This window comes from Colobus angolensis, unplaced genomic scaffold (genome assembly GCF_000951035.1).
Source record: "Colobus angolensis palliatus isolate OR3802 unplaced genomic scaffold, Cang.pa_1.0 Scaffold117, whole genome shotgun sequence".
Classification (NCBI taxonomy): Eukaryota; Metazoa; Chordata; class Mammalia; order Primates; family Cercopithecidae; genus Colobus; species Colobus angolensis.
The window spans coordinates 3,272,463-3,291,236 of record NW_012112808.1 but is presented as its reverse complement, the minus strand read 5'-3'; the positions used below and the strand labels follow the sequence as shown (position 1 = coordinate 3,291,236).

At 38.8% G+C, this 18,774-nt stretch overlaps 1 protein-coding gene across 4 annotated transcripts; it reads right to left on the bottom strand.

Annotated features, from left to right (window-relative positions):
* Nucleotides 1-168: 168 nt before the first annotated feature.
* On the bottom strand, nucleotides 169-11,938 carry SNRPB2 (small nuclear ribonucleoprotein polypeptide B). Of its 4 annotated transcripts, none has more exons than XM_011962713.1 (7): nucleotides 11,835-11,938; nucleotides 10,121-10,222; nucleotides 9,553-9,725; nucleotides 4,216-4,356; nucleotides 3,061-3,111; nucleotides 1,529-1,617; nucleotides 169-1,094 (listed from the first exon to the last, which is right to left on the bottom strand). In XM_011962713.1, exons 2-7 carry the CDS (start codon nucleotides 10,182-10,184, stop codon nucleotides 935-937), a joined length of 678 nt encoding a protein of 225 aa, XP_011818103.1. In that variant the 5' UTR covers nucleotides 10,185-10,222; nucleotides 11,835-11,938; the 3' UTR covers nucleotides 169-934. The 4 variants fall into 4 exon arrangements, with proteins under 4 accessions (XP_011818103.1, XP_011818094.1, XP_011818120.1 ...); XM_011962704.1 differs by having other exon boundaries at nucleotides 11,735-11,935; XM_011962730.1 differs by having other exon boundaries at nucleotides 9,553-9,690; nucleotides 11,835-11,886.
* Between the last annotated feature and the right edge of the window lie 6,836 nt (nucleotides 11,939-18,774).

Below are 18,774 nucleotides of genomic sequence, written 5' to 3'. Positions count from 1 at the left end.
TGTACCATATTTCTAAAAACAAATTGTCCACTTCTGGAGATACCCATGGTTTATTCAGCAGAGGACTGAATCGATAGGCTTAAATATAAATCAAAAGCTAAAGAAAATGGGCTTTGGAAATATTTGAACATTGGTGTTTAAGAATTACAAAGAAGTAGCAAACTTAGTACTGGCAACTCTTTATTAATCAGCCTATTTGTCTTAAGGGGAAAAAAAAAAGACTACAGATCGTAAAATTTTTACCCCGGAGGTCTTTCACTAAAGAGGTTGGGTATTAACCTCAGAACAGTCCTGCCTCATGAAGGAAAGCGCATTAAATGCAGTTTGAAGACAGCATTCCCTTTCCGTTTTCTCAGTAAACAGTAAGCACAGCCTTTATTTAATACTGAATGAAGAAAACTTGTGGAATCCCTACTACCAGCAAAATAATATATTCCTTTCTTAAAAGGATACAAAGATCAAATTTAGATCCCGCCTAGGTCTCATTTTCTTCTAATACCCAGAACAATCATTATTACCATTAATACAACAGTCATCTACTAACTTCTGTGATCTAATTCTACTTAACTTTTATTAAAATGGTTCAATGATGTTGTATCATTAGCTCCACCAAAATAACACTAGAAAAGCATCCTATTATACAATTTTATAAACCTTAAGTGTGTTCTAGACCAGAACAGTCATCTGATGATAGGGCAATAGGTCAATAAAGAAAGCATTATATACACAGAATACAAAGTTTATTGTACAAAATTAAGGTCTTTGTATTTCATAGTTCACCAAGGCTAAAGAAACACTGGATAATTTAAGTCCTTCACAACAATTTCACTTTTACTCCCCCTAGATCTCTAACTATTAAAATGACCCAGGCCAATGTTATCAAAACAAACACTATAAATAACACCAAGTCCTTTAAAGACGACTGTCCCAAATGTTATTTCTTGGCATAGGTGATCTTCATAGCATGGGACGGTGTGATCTTAAATCCCTGTAAAGCATCCCTGGCAGCTCCAGCCTGCCCATCATTTTCAAATTCAACAAAAGCAATGTCATGCCTCCCTGGTACCAGACGTACTTCCTTGAAGCCAGGGAACCTATTAAGAAGAAAAACAATTCACGTATACAGCAAGTACATAAATGTTGGCTTTGTGTTAAAATTTGTTAAGCAACTTCCTAATACTAGTCCAAGAAAAATAACCATACCCTAGCCAAGAATACTGAGTAGATGGAAGAGCCTAAAATATAATTGACACCAATGGAGGAACGGCAAGAATAAACTAATTCTATTTTATATTATATCAAAGCTTTGTTGTTATATCAATTAGAGTTAAGAATTCAAACATTAGAGGAAATTTAGCTCTTTATTTGCTAAATCGGCAAATTGGCTCCAATTCATGATTCATCCCAGACCAAATCAATGAACCTGTAAGGAATTACTGCTGTGTGATCAATGTATTCAACCCATGGAAGTGCTACTTGTCCTGTGAGGAAGCTCTCAGAAAACAGACTTATTTATGAAAAAACTTACTGATTAAACAGCATGGATAACATCATCTCATTAGTCTCTTCTGGTAAGTTATTAAGGAATAAAATATAGTTTGGAGGGTAATCAGGGACCTATTAAAAAGTAAAAAGGCAAAGTTAGCTTGTAAGTTTAAACAGCATCGTAAGCTAGGCACGTGAAATCTTACTATATCAAACAATAAAACTGAAAAACAACGACACTGGAGAAATAAATCAAAACCTTACAGTAACTAAGCAAGGCAGACATTCAAGTCAAGACATTAAAGGTTTGGAAAATTACAAATCTCTTAAGTGTTTAACAGTATATGAAACAATTATGTTTTACACATCTGGAGGTGAGTCGTGATTGGAGAATTTTGTCACCTGGATAACATAATCAAAGATCTTAACAAAATTATAGATGGCCAGCAATGTCACCCCTCCATAGCTGGTTACCAAACTCAGTATCAGATACTTGATTCCTCTTTACTATTACTACTTCCCAGCATATTAAACCCAAAAAAAGAAAAAAACAAAAAAAAACAAAAACAGAACTAGAACGATTACCACTGAGAACCACTGCTTAGGGACTTTTAATGCACTTATTTTTGGCAAGTAAATGAGATATGCACAGCATCTAGTTACATACAAACAAGCAGTAACAAACACTTAGTTTATTAGATATTACTCATTTGATGTCCCATCCAGAGGTTATGGGGCACCAGAGAAAGGGTCTTGTATGTAAGAAAAGAGCTCTGTCTTCAGGCTGCTTTCATTAAAGAGAAAAGAGCAAGTGTAAAAAACAATTAGTGAACAACTCAAGGCTTAGAAGATTAAGTGCTGGCATTTGTGAACTGGACTATAAATGCTGAGGAGATGAAAAATCCAAGTAACTTAAAACAAGAGGAGAAAAACCTCAGTGGTACAGAGAATTCTATGGATTTAAGGATCTCGCCAGACTCCAGCATCTGAAAACAAAAGTATGAAACCATCAGCACATTACTGAGGCTTTCTCTTTGAGGTACATCGTGGGGAGATTTAATACAGAGTTTCCAAAACATTTGTACATGGAGGCTTAAAAAAAAAAAAAGGCTGAAATTTATTTGTGTTCAGGAAGTGCAAAGGTAACTATAAAACTGTATGCCCAAAGAGTGTGTGAGTCTCCAGAAAACACTAGTGTTTCAACCAACTGGAATGGAAGAGAGCCCCTGACCCTGCCAGTTAACCCTCATCCACGCAACTGTGGAAAGCTTTAGGTACTGTAGGGAAAACAAACATGCTTGCTCCCAGCCCTCGCAGAGTTTAAAGTTTATCATTTTGATTCTGTCACTGATTCATTATGGAAAACAAGAAATAAAGTCAGGTGTTGTTTTCTCCCTCTAAAAAGGATTAAAATGTTCTTTAGGAGTGAGCTTTTACATTAGTGGAGACAATTTAACGCACTATGTCTTGTAGATGAAATCATTTTGTTTTTGGAGACATGCAAATTGTTGTATACCACTATTGTAATTTTTACAATCTTATTTCAAGGTAAGCACGACATGGAAAAAAAATTACCTGAGGATTTGGTGTTGTATTTCCTTGGGTATTAGCTGAATTTGGAGTTCCCTAAGCAAAAGAAATAGGGAGAGTTTAAATATCCAATCCCTCCAAAAAGGCAGCAGGTATTTATATTTATAAATACTGCATTAAAAATAACGTTAATTCCAACAGATATCCTTCTTATTCCATCTAATTTTACTTTAAGAATTTATATCTTAACACTGACTCAAACATTCATGTTCTTAATTTGTCGGTTATTTTTGTTAAGGCTAGCCCTAAACTTTAAATAGTATATTATAAAATTTAACCTCTTAGCTTTAAAATTATGAATAAATATATAACAGAAAACCAAGGTCTAGTCTTACTTTTAAAACCAGCTGGACATAAGTCATTTAGTAAAACTGACTTTTAATCACTTTCAATCCAGAAGTAATTACTTTTTGGTAAATTTCACGTTTTTTTTTTTTTTTTTTTGATGGAGTCTTGCTCTTGTTGCCCAGGCTGAAGTGCAACGGCGTAATCTTGCCTCACTGCCACCTCTGCCTCCTGGGTTCAAGCGATTCTCCTGCTTCAGCCACCTGAGTAGTTGGGATTACAGGCATCCACCACCACAGTCAGCTAATTTTTTGTATTTTTAGTACACACGAGGTTTCACCATGTTGGCCAGGCTGGTCTTGAACTCCTGACCTCAGGTGATCCACCCACCTCAGCCTCCCAAAGTGCTGAGATTATAGCAATGAGCCACCATGGCGCCCAGCAGTTAATTTCACTTTTATCTGGTATTTCAAATTATATTTTGTATTACTGAATTATTCAAAGAAAGACACTTTGAGTGAAGTACTATTGATTAAAAATAATAACTACAGTATTATTTATAGGCAGCAAAACTTGAGAAATAAACCAAAAGGTATTAACATATTTTAGAGAATGATGGAATTAAGCCATGCAAATTTAAAATTGCTTAATATAAATCTGCATATGTTAAGGTTTATATTTTGTTTCTTAATACTGAATTTTAGAAGTCAACTATTCTAGCTTCTTAAAACCACCTTTTAAACACACATTTATGCACATATACAGACAAGCCTAAGATCATTCTTCACCTGTAAGACAAGCATCTATCAAGTTTTTAACATCAAGACAAACAGGAACTTTTTTGGTTTATCTTACCTGGCCAGGCTTTTTGTTTGCGGTTGTTGCAGTCTGTTCCACAGTTTTGGCTTTTTTCTTTTCTTTCTTCTTTTCTTTGTCAGCAAAAGTTCCACGCATTTTAGATATTATATCTGAATCTGTTTTTGCATACTGTATTCGCTGTTTTAATTATTTGAAAACAGGTTACTTCTCATGCTGAAGGATGTTTACACTAGTCATTAATATTTCAAATTTCATTACGCAAATACACTACAAGCTAATTTTAAACACATCCTTAAAGAAATCTGTCAAAATATACTGAGTGCCAAATGGAAATAAACTGTGGGATATAATTCATAATTTAGACAAAGTTAGATTCAAGTGTGTTTATTAGATTAAAAAACCCATACATTTTCATGTGAGAAACATAGGACTTTTTGAAATATCTGTGCCGCGGCTTCTCTCCATTTAATCGAAGAACAGAGAAAACTGCATTGAAGTGTTAAAGGGACAAATGAGTGGGCTCCACCAGCGGGCTTTGGAATCCAGAACTGTTCAAACCTCCTCGGTGCCTGGGAATCCGGCTCAAGACCAGCTATTCTAATCCAGATGTTTTCAACAAACAACATATAAAACAAACAAAAGCAAAACTGCTCAGCTTGACATAGAACTGGGCTCCAGAGTCCAGTGGAGGCCAAACGCCTTTTTCTCTCCAAACCTACCCGCACCCCACAGTCACAGAGGGAGCACCCGGGGATGCAATTTGAGGGAGCTTGGGAAAAAGAAAGAAAATCACTGTTCTAGACTAATCCTGTTTTACAGACAGAATAGGCCCACAGAACGCTAGAGCTAGTGTGGCAGAGCCCCCACAGAACAACTTTTCTGGCAGAAAATTAGATGGAAAATTTCTTTCAAACCATTTTTAATAAGTTTATTTGAATTTTTTTTTCATTTTTCAGAATTCTAAACATCATAAATTTGGGGCCTTAAATATAACTTTTTTGCATGGTAACTTTTTGGATGTACTGCTCTGAGTTGTAACACTTGTATAGATTAATGTATCTACCACCACAAACAGGACATAGGGCAGTTCTGTCACCTAAAAATCCCCTCATGCTTCCCCTTTGTTACCCCATCCCTCCTCTTCCAAACACTCATCTGTTCTCTGTCCCTGCTGCCCTTTCCAGAATGTCACACAGATAGGATCATACATCACGTAACCCAGAGGCTGCCTTCCTTCACTTGGCATAATGCCTTTGAGATTCATCTATGCCGTTGCATTTAACGGCAAGTAGTATTTCATTGTATTGATGTACCAATTTGTTTTACATCATCCAATGAAGGATATTTGGTTTACAGTTTTTGGCAATTATGAATAAAGCTGCTATAAGCACGTGTGTTTAAAAAAACAGATGCACAAAGAAAACAACAACAACAAAAAATGCATTGGAGAGTTGCCTTCCCCTTACCAGTGACTCTCAATAGAAGCTACAACGTGTCAATCAGCTGTGGGATGTGTCATATGGAACGTTACTTCCAACAGTTAAAGTACAGAAGACTGGGAATGACTTTCCTTTGGATCTATCACCTTTACGTGAAGTGACTTTAACAGTGGAAACAACTTACCAAATTTTAAAATGTTTTAAAAGAAAGCAAAAGAATGAAATCACGGACAGTGTGACTGGACCACTTGCATATGCCTTCCATGCCGGCACCAACAGGCACCTGTTACAACAGGGAAAGGTTCAAAAACTTGTCCAGGATAGTATTTCATCAATTATAGTTTGCATTCCAAATGCCTGGAAAGCAGGTAAAAGTTCTGATGTAGTAGGTCTGGGCGAACCTGGGATTCTGCACTTTTAACAAGCACAAAGGTGGTAATGTTATTGGCATGGGGACCACACTTTGAGTAGCCCTGGCCTGAAGCATGATCACATAACTACACTCAGAGCCAATGAACTGTCTGAGTATTTCTGCCATGAGTTAAACTGCTATCTACATATGACTATCTGTAATCTCCAACCTCCATTTCAAGCAAACTCTTCCTCCCTGGAGCTGAAAGAATTACTACCTCTCTGATCAAAATGCAATAATCCTACAAATTACTGCTCTGTAGTCATCTGTACAAATTACTTTGTATAAAATAGGTATGCAAAATTTTATTGCCTCATGTAACAAGAATTTGATCTTGATCTGAAGAGAACAAGAAACATTTTAAAGTAGTGTGGATTAACAAAGCAGAGAATTTGTCAAAACCAAGATCAATTCTTCCTCTTCTTTTACTTCAGCTAGAGATGACTACACTGGGGAAACAAGAGGGGAAGGAGTAAGCCTAAACCCACACCTCAGAATCCCAGGCTCTTTCTGGCTGGCCTGGGCCGCTGTACCACAGTGGCTTTAAGTGTGCTTATCCCTGCGTGCAACTCTGCTAGTCTTGCCATCATCATCTAACCGAAAGGAGACAAGTTGAAGGGTTAGACTAACTTCTGACTTCGTCCTAAGGGTTCCCTCACAACTCCCTTGGCTCTGCAACCTTGTGCCTGACCTGAACTGATCTTGGGTGACCTGATTTGTCTGTCCTTATGACCGAGTCACCTGTGAAAATATCTGATCTCAGCAATAGCTCTTAGCTGGTTCATTTAAACCAGTGGTTCTCAACCAGAGGTGATTTTGTCTGCCAGTGCACAACTGGCACTAGCTGGAGACATTACTCATTGTTATGCTACTGGCACCCTGTGGGTAGAGGCCAGGGATGCTGTTAAACACCCTGTAATGAACAAGACAGCACCCTGCAACAAAGAATCATTCATTTCAAAACGTCCAAAGTGACAGGATTGAGAAACCCTAGTCTAGACTAAATACCTGTTAGAGATAAAAATCTAACCACAACTTAGAGAAGGGCAAGATTTACTTACGCCAAAGTTTTCATGACAAAGCCTTTAGGAAGACGGTTCTATTTTACTAAGGTACTTTCGGCATTAATTAAATGCCCTTGAATCAGAGAGTAATTCTGTTCTGAGTTCCAAGTTATAGCAAATTTTGTTCATTTCTGATCTGGTATGTTGGAGTTAAAACAGAAGAGCAACTAAAACCACAATAAGACATAAACAAGACAGCCCAAAAAACTCTATTTCCCCTCTTCTAAGATGCTGGAGATTTGGCAGTTCTCTGTTACCTTTCTGTAGGAAAAGAATGGACCTCCCAAAATGCTTCAATACAATAATCAATCTAATACACTTTTCCTACTCATTTTAAAAAATAATTAGTTGGCAAGGTGAAGCTGGTGCACAACACAGCAAACAATTTCCTTTTCTGTATCTGAGTAACAGACACATGCAAACTTGTCATCTCCACTTAGCAAAATAGCTCTAAACCCTCCATGGGAAGAAACTTTCTTTCAAGTTAAAATGTTCAAGTTAAAATTACTTTCAAGTTAAAGTAATTTTAGATGTAAGCTAAAACCCAGACCCTATGCTGCTGCCAATATGGTGTTTCTTCATACTACTACGCGAGAACCACTGGTTTCAGGCAACACCAATTTACTAAAAATTAGATTACACAGGTACTATCCCACAGTTTCCTGGGATAGGCCTGTCCACAAAAATGGTGTCTAGTCAGCTGGGAAGTGATGGGAAAAGAAGAGCTGGATAGAGAATGAGAAGAATTTGCTCTAGTAACAGAAGGTGCTCAGTCCTGAATTAAACATCGTGGTAGAAAACAGCAGTCCTCGATCCTGACTAACACAGTGAAACCCCATCTCTACTAAAAATACAAAAAATTAGCCAGGCATGGTGGTAGGCGCCTGTAGTCCCAGCTACTTGGAAGGCTGAGGCAGTAGACTGGCGTGAACCTGAGAGGTGGAGCTTGCAGTGAACTGAGATCACGCCACTGCACTCCAGCCTGGGCGGCAGAGCAAGACTCCGTCTCAAATAATAATAATAATAATAATAATAATAATAATAATAAATAAATAAATAAATACAAACAGGAGTCCTCACATTACTGTCTGTAGCGAACACTGCCTGTTCTTATCTGTGACTGCTCTTCCTGCTATAAAAGCAGAGCTGAGTAGTAGTTGCAACACAGATTATCTGGCTTGCAAAGTGTAACGTATTTACTATCTGGTCCTTTACGGAAAGTTTGCTGACCTGTAATACAGAAAAAAAAAAAAAAAAAAAAAAATCACAATACTAGCTGTTGGATTAGTTGTCAACTCCTGATGCTGCCACTGGTTATATTACTATAACCTAGATGAACAATTAAACTTTCTGTGCCTGGTTCTTCATCTGTAAAATGAAGGGATTAGATCAGTGGTCTGTACTACAGTCTGAGCCAAACCCTGCCCATGGCCTGCATGGCCTACATGAACTTTTTTTGATAATGTTAAAGGGTTGTTAAAAAACATAAGCACATAAAAGAATAGGTAACAGAAACCACATATGGCCTACAAAGCCTAAAGTATTAGGTACTTCTTTACAGTTTTTGCTGATGCCTGCATTAGACCAAAGAATCAATTTGTTTACACTTCAGAGGTGGTAAAACTGACTACATGCACAGAGCCAGTTAATAGTACAACCAGAATGAAGACCCAGCTCCTCTAAACCCTAGTCTCTGGCTCTTTGTCCAACACCCCTTCACATCACATTCTAATCGCAGAAAAAAAGCAGTTTGGAATCCACACCCAAGGTACAGTATATTCCCTCAGACATAGAGAACCCCTTGCTTCACACTCTGTGGTCACCGTTATCTGATCCTCTACATCTCTGATTTACATCAAGGGCCTCCTGAGTTTCCCACTTCCTTTCTGTCCCAACCACAATGCGACCTTCATCCAGCAGCTAGATGTGAATCTCATTATGACATTCCTGAGTTTAAAACTCTCCGTGCATAACCATTTCATTTCCATTGTTATTCCTAAAACCTATGAGTTTAAACCTATCATTTTTCTTTAGATCACTGTTTCATCTAGACCATGTAGCTTCTGACATATAGTACCTCACTACAGCATTTTCTAAAACTTCAGACTGAATTTCCTCTGTAGCTCTTGACTTTTGTAATGTTTTACAAGTTTACAAACAGGTTTCTTTTCAAGTCTTCCAGGTTATTACTAATTTCTAACTTTTTGAGATAAGACTATTGCCTAGACTACCATTATTTTTTTAAATATTCTACATCTCAATGTATTTTGTTTTCAGCCATCTTAACCGTCATAAATTAAACTCTACTGCTATTGTTTTTCTATAAAAACACATAAACCCAAACACACGTAATTAAAAGCAGAAAGCAACAGCCACAGTTTCAAGCATATTTACAAATCTACTGCACCATCAATATCATTAATTTCTTGATTAAAGTGAAATAATGGAATTGGCTTACCATTGGTTTACCATAAAATGGAAATCCTTGTAACTGTCTCAAAGCATTCGTGGATGAGCCCAGTTCCTTAAATATGACAAAGGCCTGCCCCCTCATCTTCATGGTCTTTAAAGCCACAATGTCCACCACATGACCGAACTGAGAAAACAGGGCATACAGGGATCTCTTCAATTCTGTCCAAATTAGAAAAGAAACAAGTCATTGGTAATAAGATAATGACAAAAGTCTTCATAAAATGATACTGCATTGAGTTGCCTCCCCACCATTCACTTATTTATAGTTATATATATTTAATGTTTATAAAAACATATACTATTCCCATTGGCTATATGCAATTTTAAAAGTCAGATGAAACCATTATATCTATGAGTAGAAACAGGCTGTACACACTGTCAATTCCTACCTATTTTTGTTTTTTAAAAGCCTTCAAATCCCTATAGGAAATGGGATAAACCATTATTTCAGGCACTAAGATGACGACGTGAGAGGTTTTGAGGCAATACAATTTTTAAGACAGTAGTAAATAAACACATTTTAGTAGTGAACAAGTATTTTAAAAAGCACTTACCTTCCTTTTTAATTTTGTCATTCATATTGTTGATATAAATAGTATGATTTGGTCTGATATCCATGTTTGTGTTAAATTCTTCAGAAGGAGACAGTAAAAACTCTGTTATAAAAAGGAAGGAGTAAATTATACTGGACTGTGGCATAAGGACACAACACAAGAATTATTAACCTTTCACTTCTCTTTCAATCCCAATTGTCAGAAAATGTCAGTTTGGCTGAAGCCTTTAGTGTACCTCCAGCACCTACTAGCCCTCCTTTTCATACAAAAGGAGAAGAGTTTCTCATGCTCAAAACTTGGAGCACCAATACCTAGCCAGATTTTAGTAACATCATTTAATTCAACACATTTATTTTCACACTTACTTTTCACTTATGACAAGTAATATGTTCTTTCCACCTCCTCAATAATTTTAAAATGCAGATTTGAAGAAAAATGACATAGTAGTAAATGTACATCCAGTGAAAATCATAAGGTTAGACATTAATGGAGTTTGCCAACTACTTCTTGGGTGCACTTACAAAGTCCTTCCATACCTATTACTTAATTTGTATACAGCATCACCAAGCTATCTGGACTCCAAGGTTACCTCTAACCGACTTGAAAGAAAGGAGCTCAACGACAGCAGTGTGGCATGACCCTTAAACTCAGATTCTAGTACCAGCCAGATGTGAATTCAAATCCTATTTATGCTTCTTATTAGCTGTTTGCCTGAGGGAAGTTCCTTAATCTGTCAGGTCCTCATCAGTAAAATGACAATGGTAACAGAACCTACCCAATCGAACTCAGAAGACTAAATGAGTTCTAGCACAGTTTTGCATCAGCGGTAAGCACTTAGAGTAGCTATTATTAACAGCTATTACCAGTTAAGGAACGTGCCTAAGGTCACACAGCTAATAAGCATCAGGCCTGGAAATTCAGCCCTTGCTTTCTCCTCTACACTTCTCTTCCTCGTCTACCACACTATTGCATTTTTTTACGTGGTTTTTACTTGCAAATTGTGAACTTGCTTGATTTCCTTGTGTGCCCCACATATTCCTTTATCTCACAAATATTTACAGAGCATCCACTGTACGTGAACAGCATTGGATGACTGACAAGGGAAGAGCCTACAAGCAGGGGCTGCACTTGTGCAGGTAACAGGTAAAACGTAACGCTTCTCCAAGCCTTGGGACCCCCTAAATCGAAATCTGGAGAAGCGGCAAGGGTCACAAAGGAGACGACGAAAGGGAAGTGACTGAGGCAGAGGTCAAACTGAAGGGAGGGGGACAAAGGGGAGGCTCTTGCGGGGTTTCATGCGAGGTTTGATCGTGGGCTGGATTGTTACAGGGGCACCCTGAATTACCCGCCACCACCAAAAGGGAACCGCTGGAAGACACCTGAAAGCGCAGTGAACTGTCAACGCCTCGCACAAGCAGACGGACATTATCCTTTACTTTCTAAGCGCAAGCCTCCCGCCTCTCCAGACACAAGCACCTTCGCCTGAGGCCCCCTAACGAAGTCCAAGGGAGCTGCCACGCGATGCCCGGCCCCAGAGTCAGTCTCCCATCTCTTCCTCGCCCCCGGCCTACCCGGGTACTCCGAGATCCAAACCAGGGCCAAACGCGTCCCCACCCCAGCTTCGCGCTTCGTCCGTTCCCAGCTGCAACAAGGGAGAAAAGGGCCGAGGAGCCAGGAAAACCGAAACAGCGAGGTAAAACGTGCACGAACCCACCTAAGGCCTACGCCGTCTCCCGTAAGAACCAAAAGCAGGAAACGGAGCCAGGCACCGGAAGTAACGTTGCCACGCTCCTCAATCGAGCGCCCACAAGTCTACAAGCCGAGCGCAGAGCAGATCGATGCTTCCGAGTCTCTGGCGGCCCGGGCTGGTAATCTCTTTGCGCGTGCGTATGCCCTGCGGGCAGGAGAAGAGTCCGGAAATGGAAATGGGGAAAGGGACGGGGTTTGTGGGGAGCATGCTGCGAGGGAATAGGGAAGAAGAGTGAATCATTTCCCTTACCACGACCTTGCGAAGCTTTACCCCGCGCAAGAATGCCTTCCGCCTTTACAAATCCTATGTAATTTTACAGGCTGTGCCCCTCATGCTACTGGGCAGTTCTGGTTTCGCCCTTCTTTGGGCTCTGGCTGCCCCGGTTTAAAATCACCTTTAGGATAGCCGATTCCTCCTGCCTCCAAGTCTCCTCTGATTCCTGGGGCTCTGCAGGAACTGTCCTCCAACACTCTGCTGATGAACTTGAATCTCAGAGGCTACCCAGTTTGAGGGCCCAGGGCAGACAGAACTGGTGTCTGCCCAATTCTCATCTCTCACCAGATAAGGCAACCATGCTGAGTAGAACCCAGTCATCTCGAAAAAATAATTCCCTACCACCCTTCCCACTCTTTTCTTCCCACAAAAAGTCTAGATTTTTCTAGGGTAATCTAACGAGTTAGTATTTATGCCAAGCTGAATGGGAATTCCCAAAAAAATTCCCATGCTTTCATTCATTCATCCATTCATCAGATGTCTGTAAAGCATTACATGGAATATGAAATGGTTGTTAAGAGTCAAGTGGAACCTAATCTTGTACCCTCTGCTTAACTAATCTCTCTGATCTTCACTTTTTTCGTCTGTAAAATAGGGATCCTAATAGTATCTCCTTTTAGTTGTTGTAAGCATTAAATGAGCTAAAATAAATGTAAAGTGGTTGGCACATTACCAGACACAAAATAAATGCTCCAAAATGTTATTTCTGAATTCTGGCTATAACTTGGTTATATTGGTGAGGCTCAAAAATGTTATTTCTGAGTTCTGGCTATAACTTGGTTATATTGGTGAGGCAGGTAGCTGTCAAATAAGTTGGTTTTATCAGCTGGGAATTTTTATTTTTTAAAAAACACCTAAAGTTGCAACAACTTGAAAATAATATAAGCTTCTTAAGGGTGGGGATTTTGTCTGCTCTGTTCACTCAAGTACCCTTAGTAATGAGAATACTGACTGATAATTAATATGTATTGGATAAATGAATGAATGACATGGAAAACTAGGCAACAGTAAACAAGTATGCTTTGAACATGCAGATGAGTGTAGAAAATGTTAAGGGATCACAGAAAAACATCCTTTTATTATATAGATCTAGTACTACAAGAAATGGCTGAGTGTAGTAGCTCACACCTGTAATCCCAGCATTTGCGGAGGCTGAAACAGGAGGACTGGTTGAGGCCAGGAGTTTGAAATCATCCTGGGCAACATAGTGAAATCTCATCTCTCAAATAAATAAATAAATGAGAAGAAATAAATAAATGAGAAATTCCTATCTCAAAGAATTATAAGTATATCTTTAACAAATTAAAAGAGAATATAAACTTAATATAAACAATTTCTAAATAACAAAGGACAAGCTGTTCTGCATATTAGTATGAGCATCTCAACAGTTAGTTCTATTTGTTGATAATGAGGATGGCTAAACTACTGAGAATAAACTATACTCTTTATTATATAAGGGGATCTAGCAAAGAGTTGATAACTGTTAAAAGAGAATAAGATGTGATCATGCAAAGACACTCCAACCTAGAAGAAAATACCACAGGAAACACAGAGGTCTGAAGATAGACTGCATATCATGTTCTATTAACAATTAAATTACAGCTATTGTACATTACACTGTGAGAAGCAAATCATCCATTGCCAACTCAGCTGCAATGGTCTGCATGCACTTTTCCAGGTTCTTCTAAAAAGAGCCAGTGCACTGTCCTTGGGCAGTCACTCTGTGCATTCCAATAACCTGTTAATGATTCTCAGTGGTTTCCTGAATGATCTGAGAAACCAGTAATTGAAAACAGTACAGGAAGGGAATGATAGGGATCAAGTAGCTTTTCTGGTTTTGTGAGAAACCTTGCATAGCCTGGTTATATAACTATATTAAGAATATTATAGCAGCTAAACTATGGTCACATGTACTGTAAAACGTTATCACTTTATAACCAGATCCACTTCTTGAGGGTCAGATCAAGAATCAGATGTCCAAAACTCACATTTTTAAAAACTAGAAGGGCAAATGAGTTTTGTTAGTTCTGCTCAGTCTGTTCTTCTATATTTGGGTTAGGCATCATGATTTACTTTCCTGTGAAACAGGTTTTTTTTAATCAAGAGAAACAAGAAGGCAGTGCCATAACCACCCTATCCAAGTGTCATGTATCTGCAGATGATAAAACTCGCTTATTTTCGGAGTAGCAGAAAAATTACTACAAACAGTAGGGAATAAAACTGTGCCAAGATGTCTAACTTATAAGGATGATAACTGAGGTGTCTCTTAGTGACTCCGAATACACATATATTTTCTACCTTATCTGCACCTGTTTTATGTTTCTCATTAAATGTTTTTGGTATCCTGCTGCAGTAGTTTTGAGGAGCCATGTATAAAGGAAAATGCATCATAAAACTGGTGGATAAATTTTGTCTTATTTATGTTAGATAGAGCCACAAAATGTATGGCAATTCGTCTGTATCTTCTTTCTTCCCCCAGATGCTGATTACATTAAGAAATTTATCTAGGGGGAAATTATTTTCACAACAAGCATTAAACAAATCTAGGCATTATTGTTGAGCATCAAATCAGGTTTATGTTTTCCTGGGAGGTTGGGACAATATTGACTGAAACTTCCTTAAAAGCACCACTCTCCCTCCCCCAGTTCAGGGAGGAAATAATTTTGTGCAATTAATTTTCTTTCATTTTACTTCTTACTATTTCATTCTTTGTGGATACAGTCCTGTTTTTAGGAATGAAAAAAACCCAAATATGACTATCGCCTCTGATGTGTACTACTGTATTAATGTTAAGAATAGTGTGTCTTTCACATGCACCAAAATACCCTCTCCCCAGAATGGGTGATATCTCAGAAAGGTCGTGAGAATGTGCGCGTTCCATAAAGTTTGGAAATAGTAGTTTTTCTTTGAGGACCTGATCATTAATCCAAAGAAGTGTGGGGAAAACCTGAACTTTTTTGGTGAACTTTTTGTGAGACGTGTAGGTTGTGCTCAGTATTGTATCACCTGCCCTGCCCTAAAGCCAGCTAAAGTAGCATCATACAACTGCCGTTCTCTTTGAGACTAGAAAATTAAGATTTCAGTCCCATGAGATGCCCGCATGAAACGAAATATTATGCACACACAACTTTTAAATATAGTGGGTTTTGCTTCTCGTATAATTAATCACTGTAAATTTTTTTGAGTCTTAAGCCTTAGGACAGTTTGGAAATACAAATTTTAAAAAGAACAGCTTTAAAAAAAAAAAAAAAGACTGCCAGGCCCTGACTGTAATTTCAAAAGTGATATATCATTGATTTCATGGGCATTCCCCAGATATCTTAATCCAGTGCTGAGAAGCTGCATTTGTAGCAAACTCCCAGATGATGCTGATGCTGCTGGTCCCATACCGCATTTTGGGTAGCAAGAACCTAAACATTTCTTTTTTAAGAATGGTTGGGGCTAGGCGTGGTGGCTCGATTTGTAATCTCAGCACTTTGAGAGGCCAAGGCGGGTGGAGCACGAGGTCAGGAGTTCGAGACCAGCCTGGCCAACACGGTAAAACCGTGTTTCTACTATAAATACAAAAATTAGCTGGGTGTGGGTGTAATCCCAGCTAGTCCTGAGGCAGGAGAATCACTTGAACCCAGGAGGCGGAGGTTGCAGTGCGCCAAGATCACGCCACTGCACTCCAGCCTGGGTGACAGAGCTAGACTCTATCTCGAAAAAAAAAAGGAATGGTTGGTAGGCCAGGCGTGGTGACTCATGCCTGTGGTCCTAGAGCTTTGGGAGGCTGAGGTGGGTGGATCACTTGAGGTCGGGAGCTTGAGACTAGCCTGGCCAACGTGGTGAAACCCCGTCTCTACTGAAAAAAAAAAAAAAAAAGCCGGGCACAGTAGTGCATGCCTGTAGTCCCAGCTACTTAGGAGGCTGAGGTGGGAGAATTGCTTGAACCTAGGAGGCGGAGGTTGCAGTGAGCCAGGATCACACCACTGCACTCCAGCCTGGGTGACAGACCAAGACTCCATCTCAAAAAAAAAAAGAAAGAAAGAATGGTTCTAGTATCAAACCGTAGTTATCTTTGGAGCCACAGAGATTCTATCAGATACAGAATCCTATCTTCTTATCCAAACACAAATCAACTATTTCTTTCAACAGAGCTTGTATTTATTTGAAACTTTATTTTAACTACCTTCTACTGGGCATTTGGAAATAAACCTGAAGTGAGAGAAAGAAAGTCTGGAATATGTATTCTTTTTAACAGGCGATTGCTTGTTTGGGGAGCCCTGGGTCACTTCCTAATTTGTGGTAGTCATTTCAGCTGTTCACAAATATTGTGATTCTTGTTCCTTCCAGGCTCATGGAGGGCTTGCACTACTCTACATCCTTTGAAAATGGGCATGGCCATGTCACTGCTTTGGCTAATGAATTGTGAGAGCATAAGACATGCATCACTTCCAGGTAGGAACATCACAGGACAGTGCACAATTTGCCAGGTGCCCTTTTTCCTTTCCTTGTGATCTTGGAAACATATCCCAAGATGGAACCTCTGTCAAGTGTACGCCTTGATGATTAAAGGACATCCTCCTCCTGCCCAACACACACACACACACACACGTTCAAATTGGTCATGTAATATAAGCAAGAAATAATTAACTGATATTTAGGGGATATTTGTTAATGCAGCATAGCCTAGCCCCTCCTGACTTTATACATTGATCAAAATCACCTCTGAGAAATAATTCTTGGCTGGGCGTGGTGGTTCACACCTGACTTTGGGAGGCTGAGGCAGGTGGATTGCATTAGGTCAGTAGTTCAAGACCAGCCTGGCCAATATGGTGAAACCCCATCTCTACTGAACATACAAAAACTAGCCAGGCATGGCTGCATGCGCCTGTAATCCCAACTACTCAGAAGCCTGAGGGAGGAGAATTGCTTTAACCCAGGAGGTGGAAGTTGCAGTGAGCTGAGATCCTGCCACTGCACTCCAGCCTGGGCGACAGCGCAAGACTCTGTCTCAAAAGAAAAAAAGAATTCTCACAAAGTTCAAAAGAGTTTTGAACTATTTCACTACTACAAACTATTTTTGGTACATAAGAGATTATATGTCTGAGGTGACCCATACCTTTTAAAGGGGAAGTCAAAGTAATCAATGTTCTTCTGCATAACTGACATTCAAAAAAAAAAAACAAAACAAAGTAATCAATGTATAGCTATACGATCCATCTTCCGAGTGACCTTTATTGAGTAATTTAATCCCACATTTATTAAGCACCTATGTAAGATGACTATATGTGAGAAAATATGTTAGAGCCAAGCTTAGAGAAGAATTCGTGGTTGGTAGCATTTTCACAAATCTTTAGAGAAGGATTCTGAAGACATAAAGAGATACCATGCTCACGGTCTAATTTTAGGTTGGTAGAATCATCTTGCAACACAAGATCAGGTATGTATAAAACGTATCAGGCAAGATTTAACCTCAGGAGACAAGTTGGATTCTTACCACAAAGAAGTTGAAAGAAAAAATTCTGAAGCCTCTAGTTTGAATTGCAGATTATGCACAGACATGACAACCCTGAAAATTATTTCTGTCTAGGGAATCCAAAACAATTATGTAAATGAGGCTGATATTTCCTATTCTATTTTAAGGTGAATGTGGGTCAGTTCAAGTATTGTAAATTTCTCTATCATCCACTGGCAGAAACATCATCACGAGGGTTAATGAGTTTATTAAAATTGGTGGTGAAAAAATAAGAAATTGTGTTTGTCTCATTGATATTGGATGGTCGCTCTTTAATCATAGTCTTTGTTCAGCTTTAATATGAAGCTACTTCCTGACATTTAATGTTACCAAATTACTTCAACTTTCCAAAGATATTAATATAACTTATAATACATTTTGTCATCTCAGTAGAGGATTATGAATAAGACTGGTCAGTTTAGAAGCCTGAAAGAAATTAGTTCTAACTTGTTTCCTTGTGGCTGAAATTGCAAATGTCAGATTCCATTACAAGAGGCTGAGATGGGAAGAGCTCATTCCTTCCTTCGGTTAACATAAGATATCCCAGAAGTCTTTGTACAGTGTCAAGCTTTAAATGCTTTAAGTAGCCTAAAACCATACTAAGACTTTGGGACTGTCTTACGTTTATTTGGCACCTACAACATAGAAAATTCTATGTCTTACCTTTATTGGGCACCTTCACTGTCTTACCTTTATTGGGCACCTACAACATAGAAAATTCTATGTCTTACCTTTATTGGGCACCTTCACTGTCTTACCTTTATTTGGCACCTACAACATAGCAAATCCTATGTTAGCTGTTGGAGATACAGTAGTGAGGAAGACAGGCATGGTCCCTGCTATCACAGAGCTTCCCATCTCACAGATGTCAAATCAACATGTCAGCGTTTGGGAGTTGTGAATAACTACTATGGAGGTGCTCCCGTTACTGTTGCTGCATGACAAACTACCTCAAAAAGTTATTATTTAAAACAACAACTGTTAGATTATGCCTCATGAACCCAGTAGATCAGGAATTCAGTCAGACTGTGGCAGTCTGACTGGCCTGGTCTAAAGGATCCAAACAGTTTCACTCCCATGTTTGATGGTAGCAGTGGCTATAAAGGCTAAGCTCAGATGAGACTGTCAACT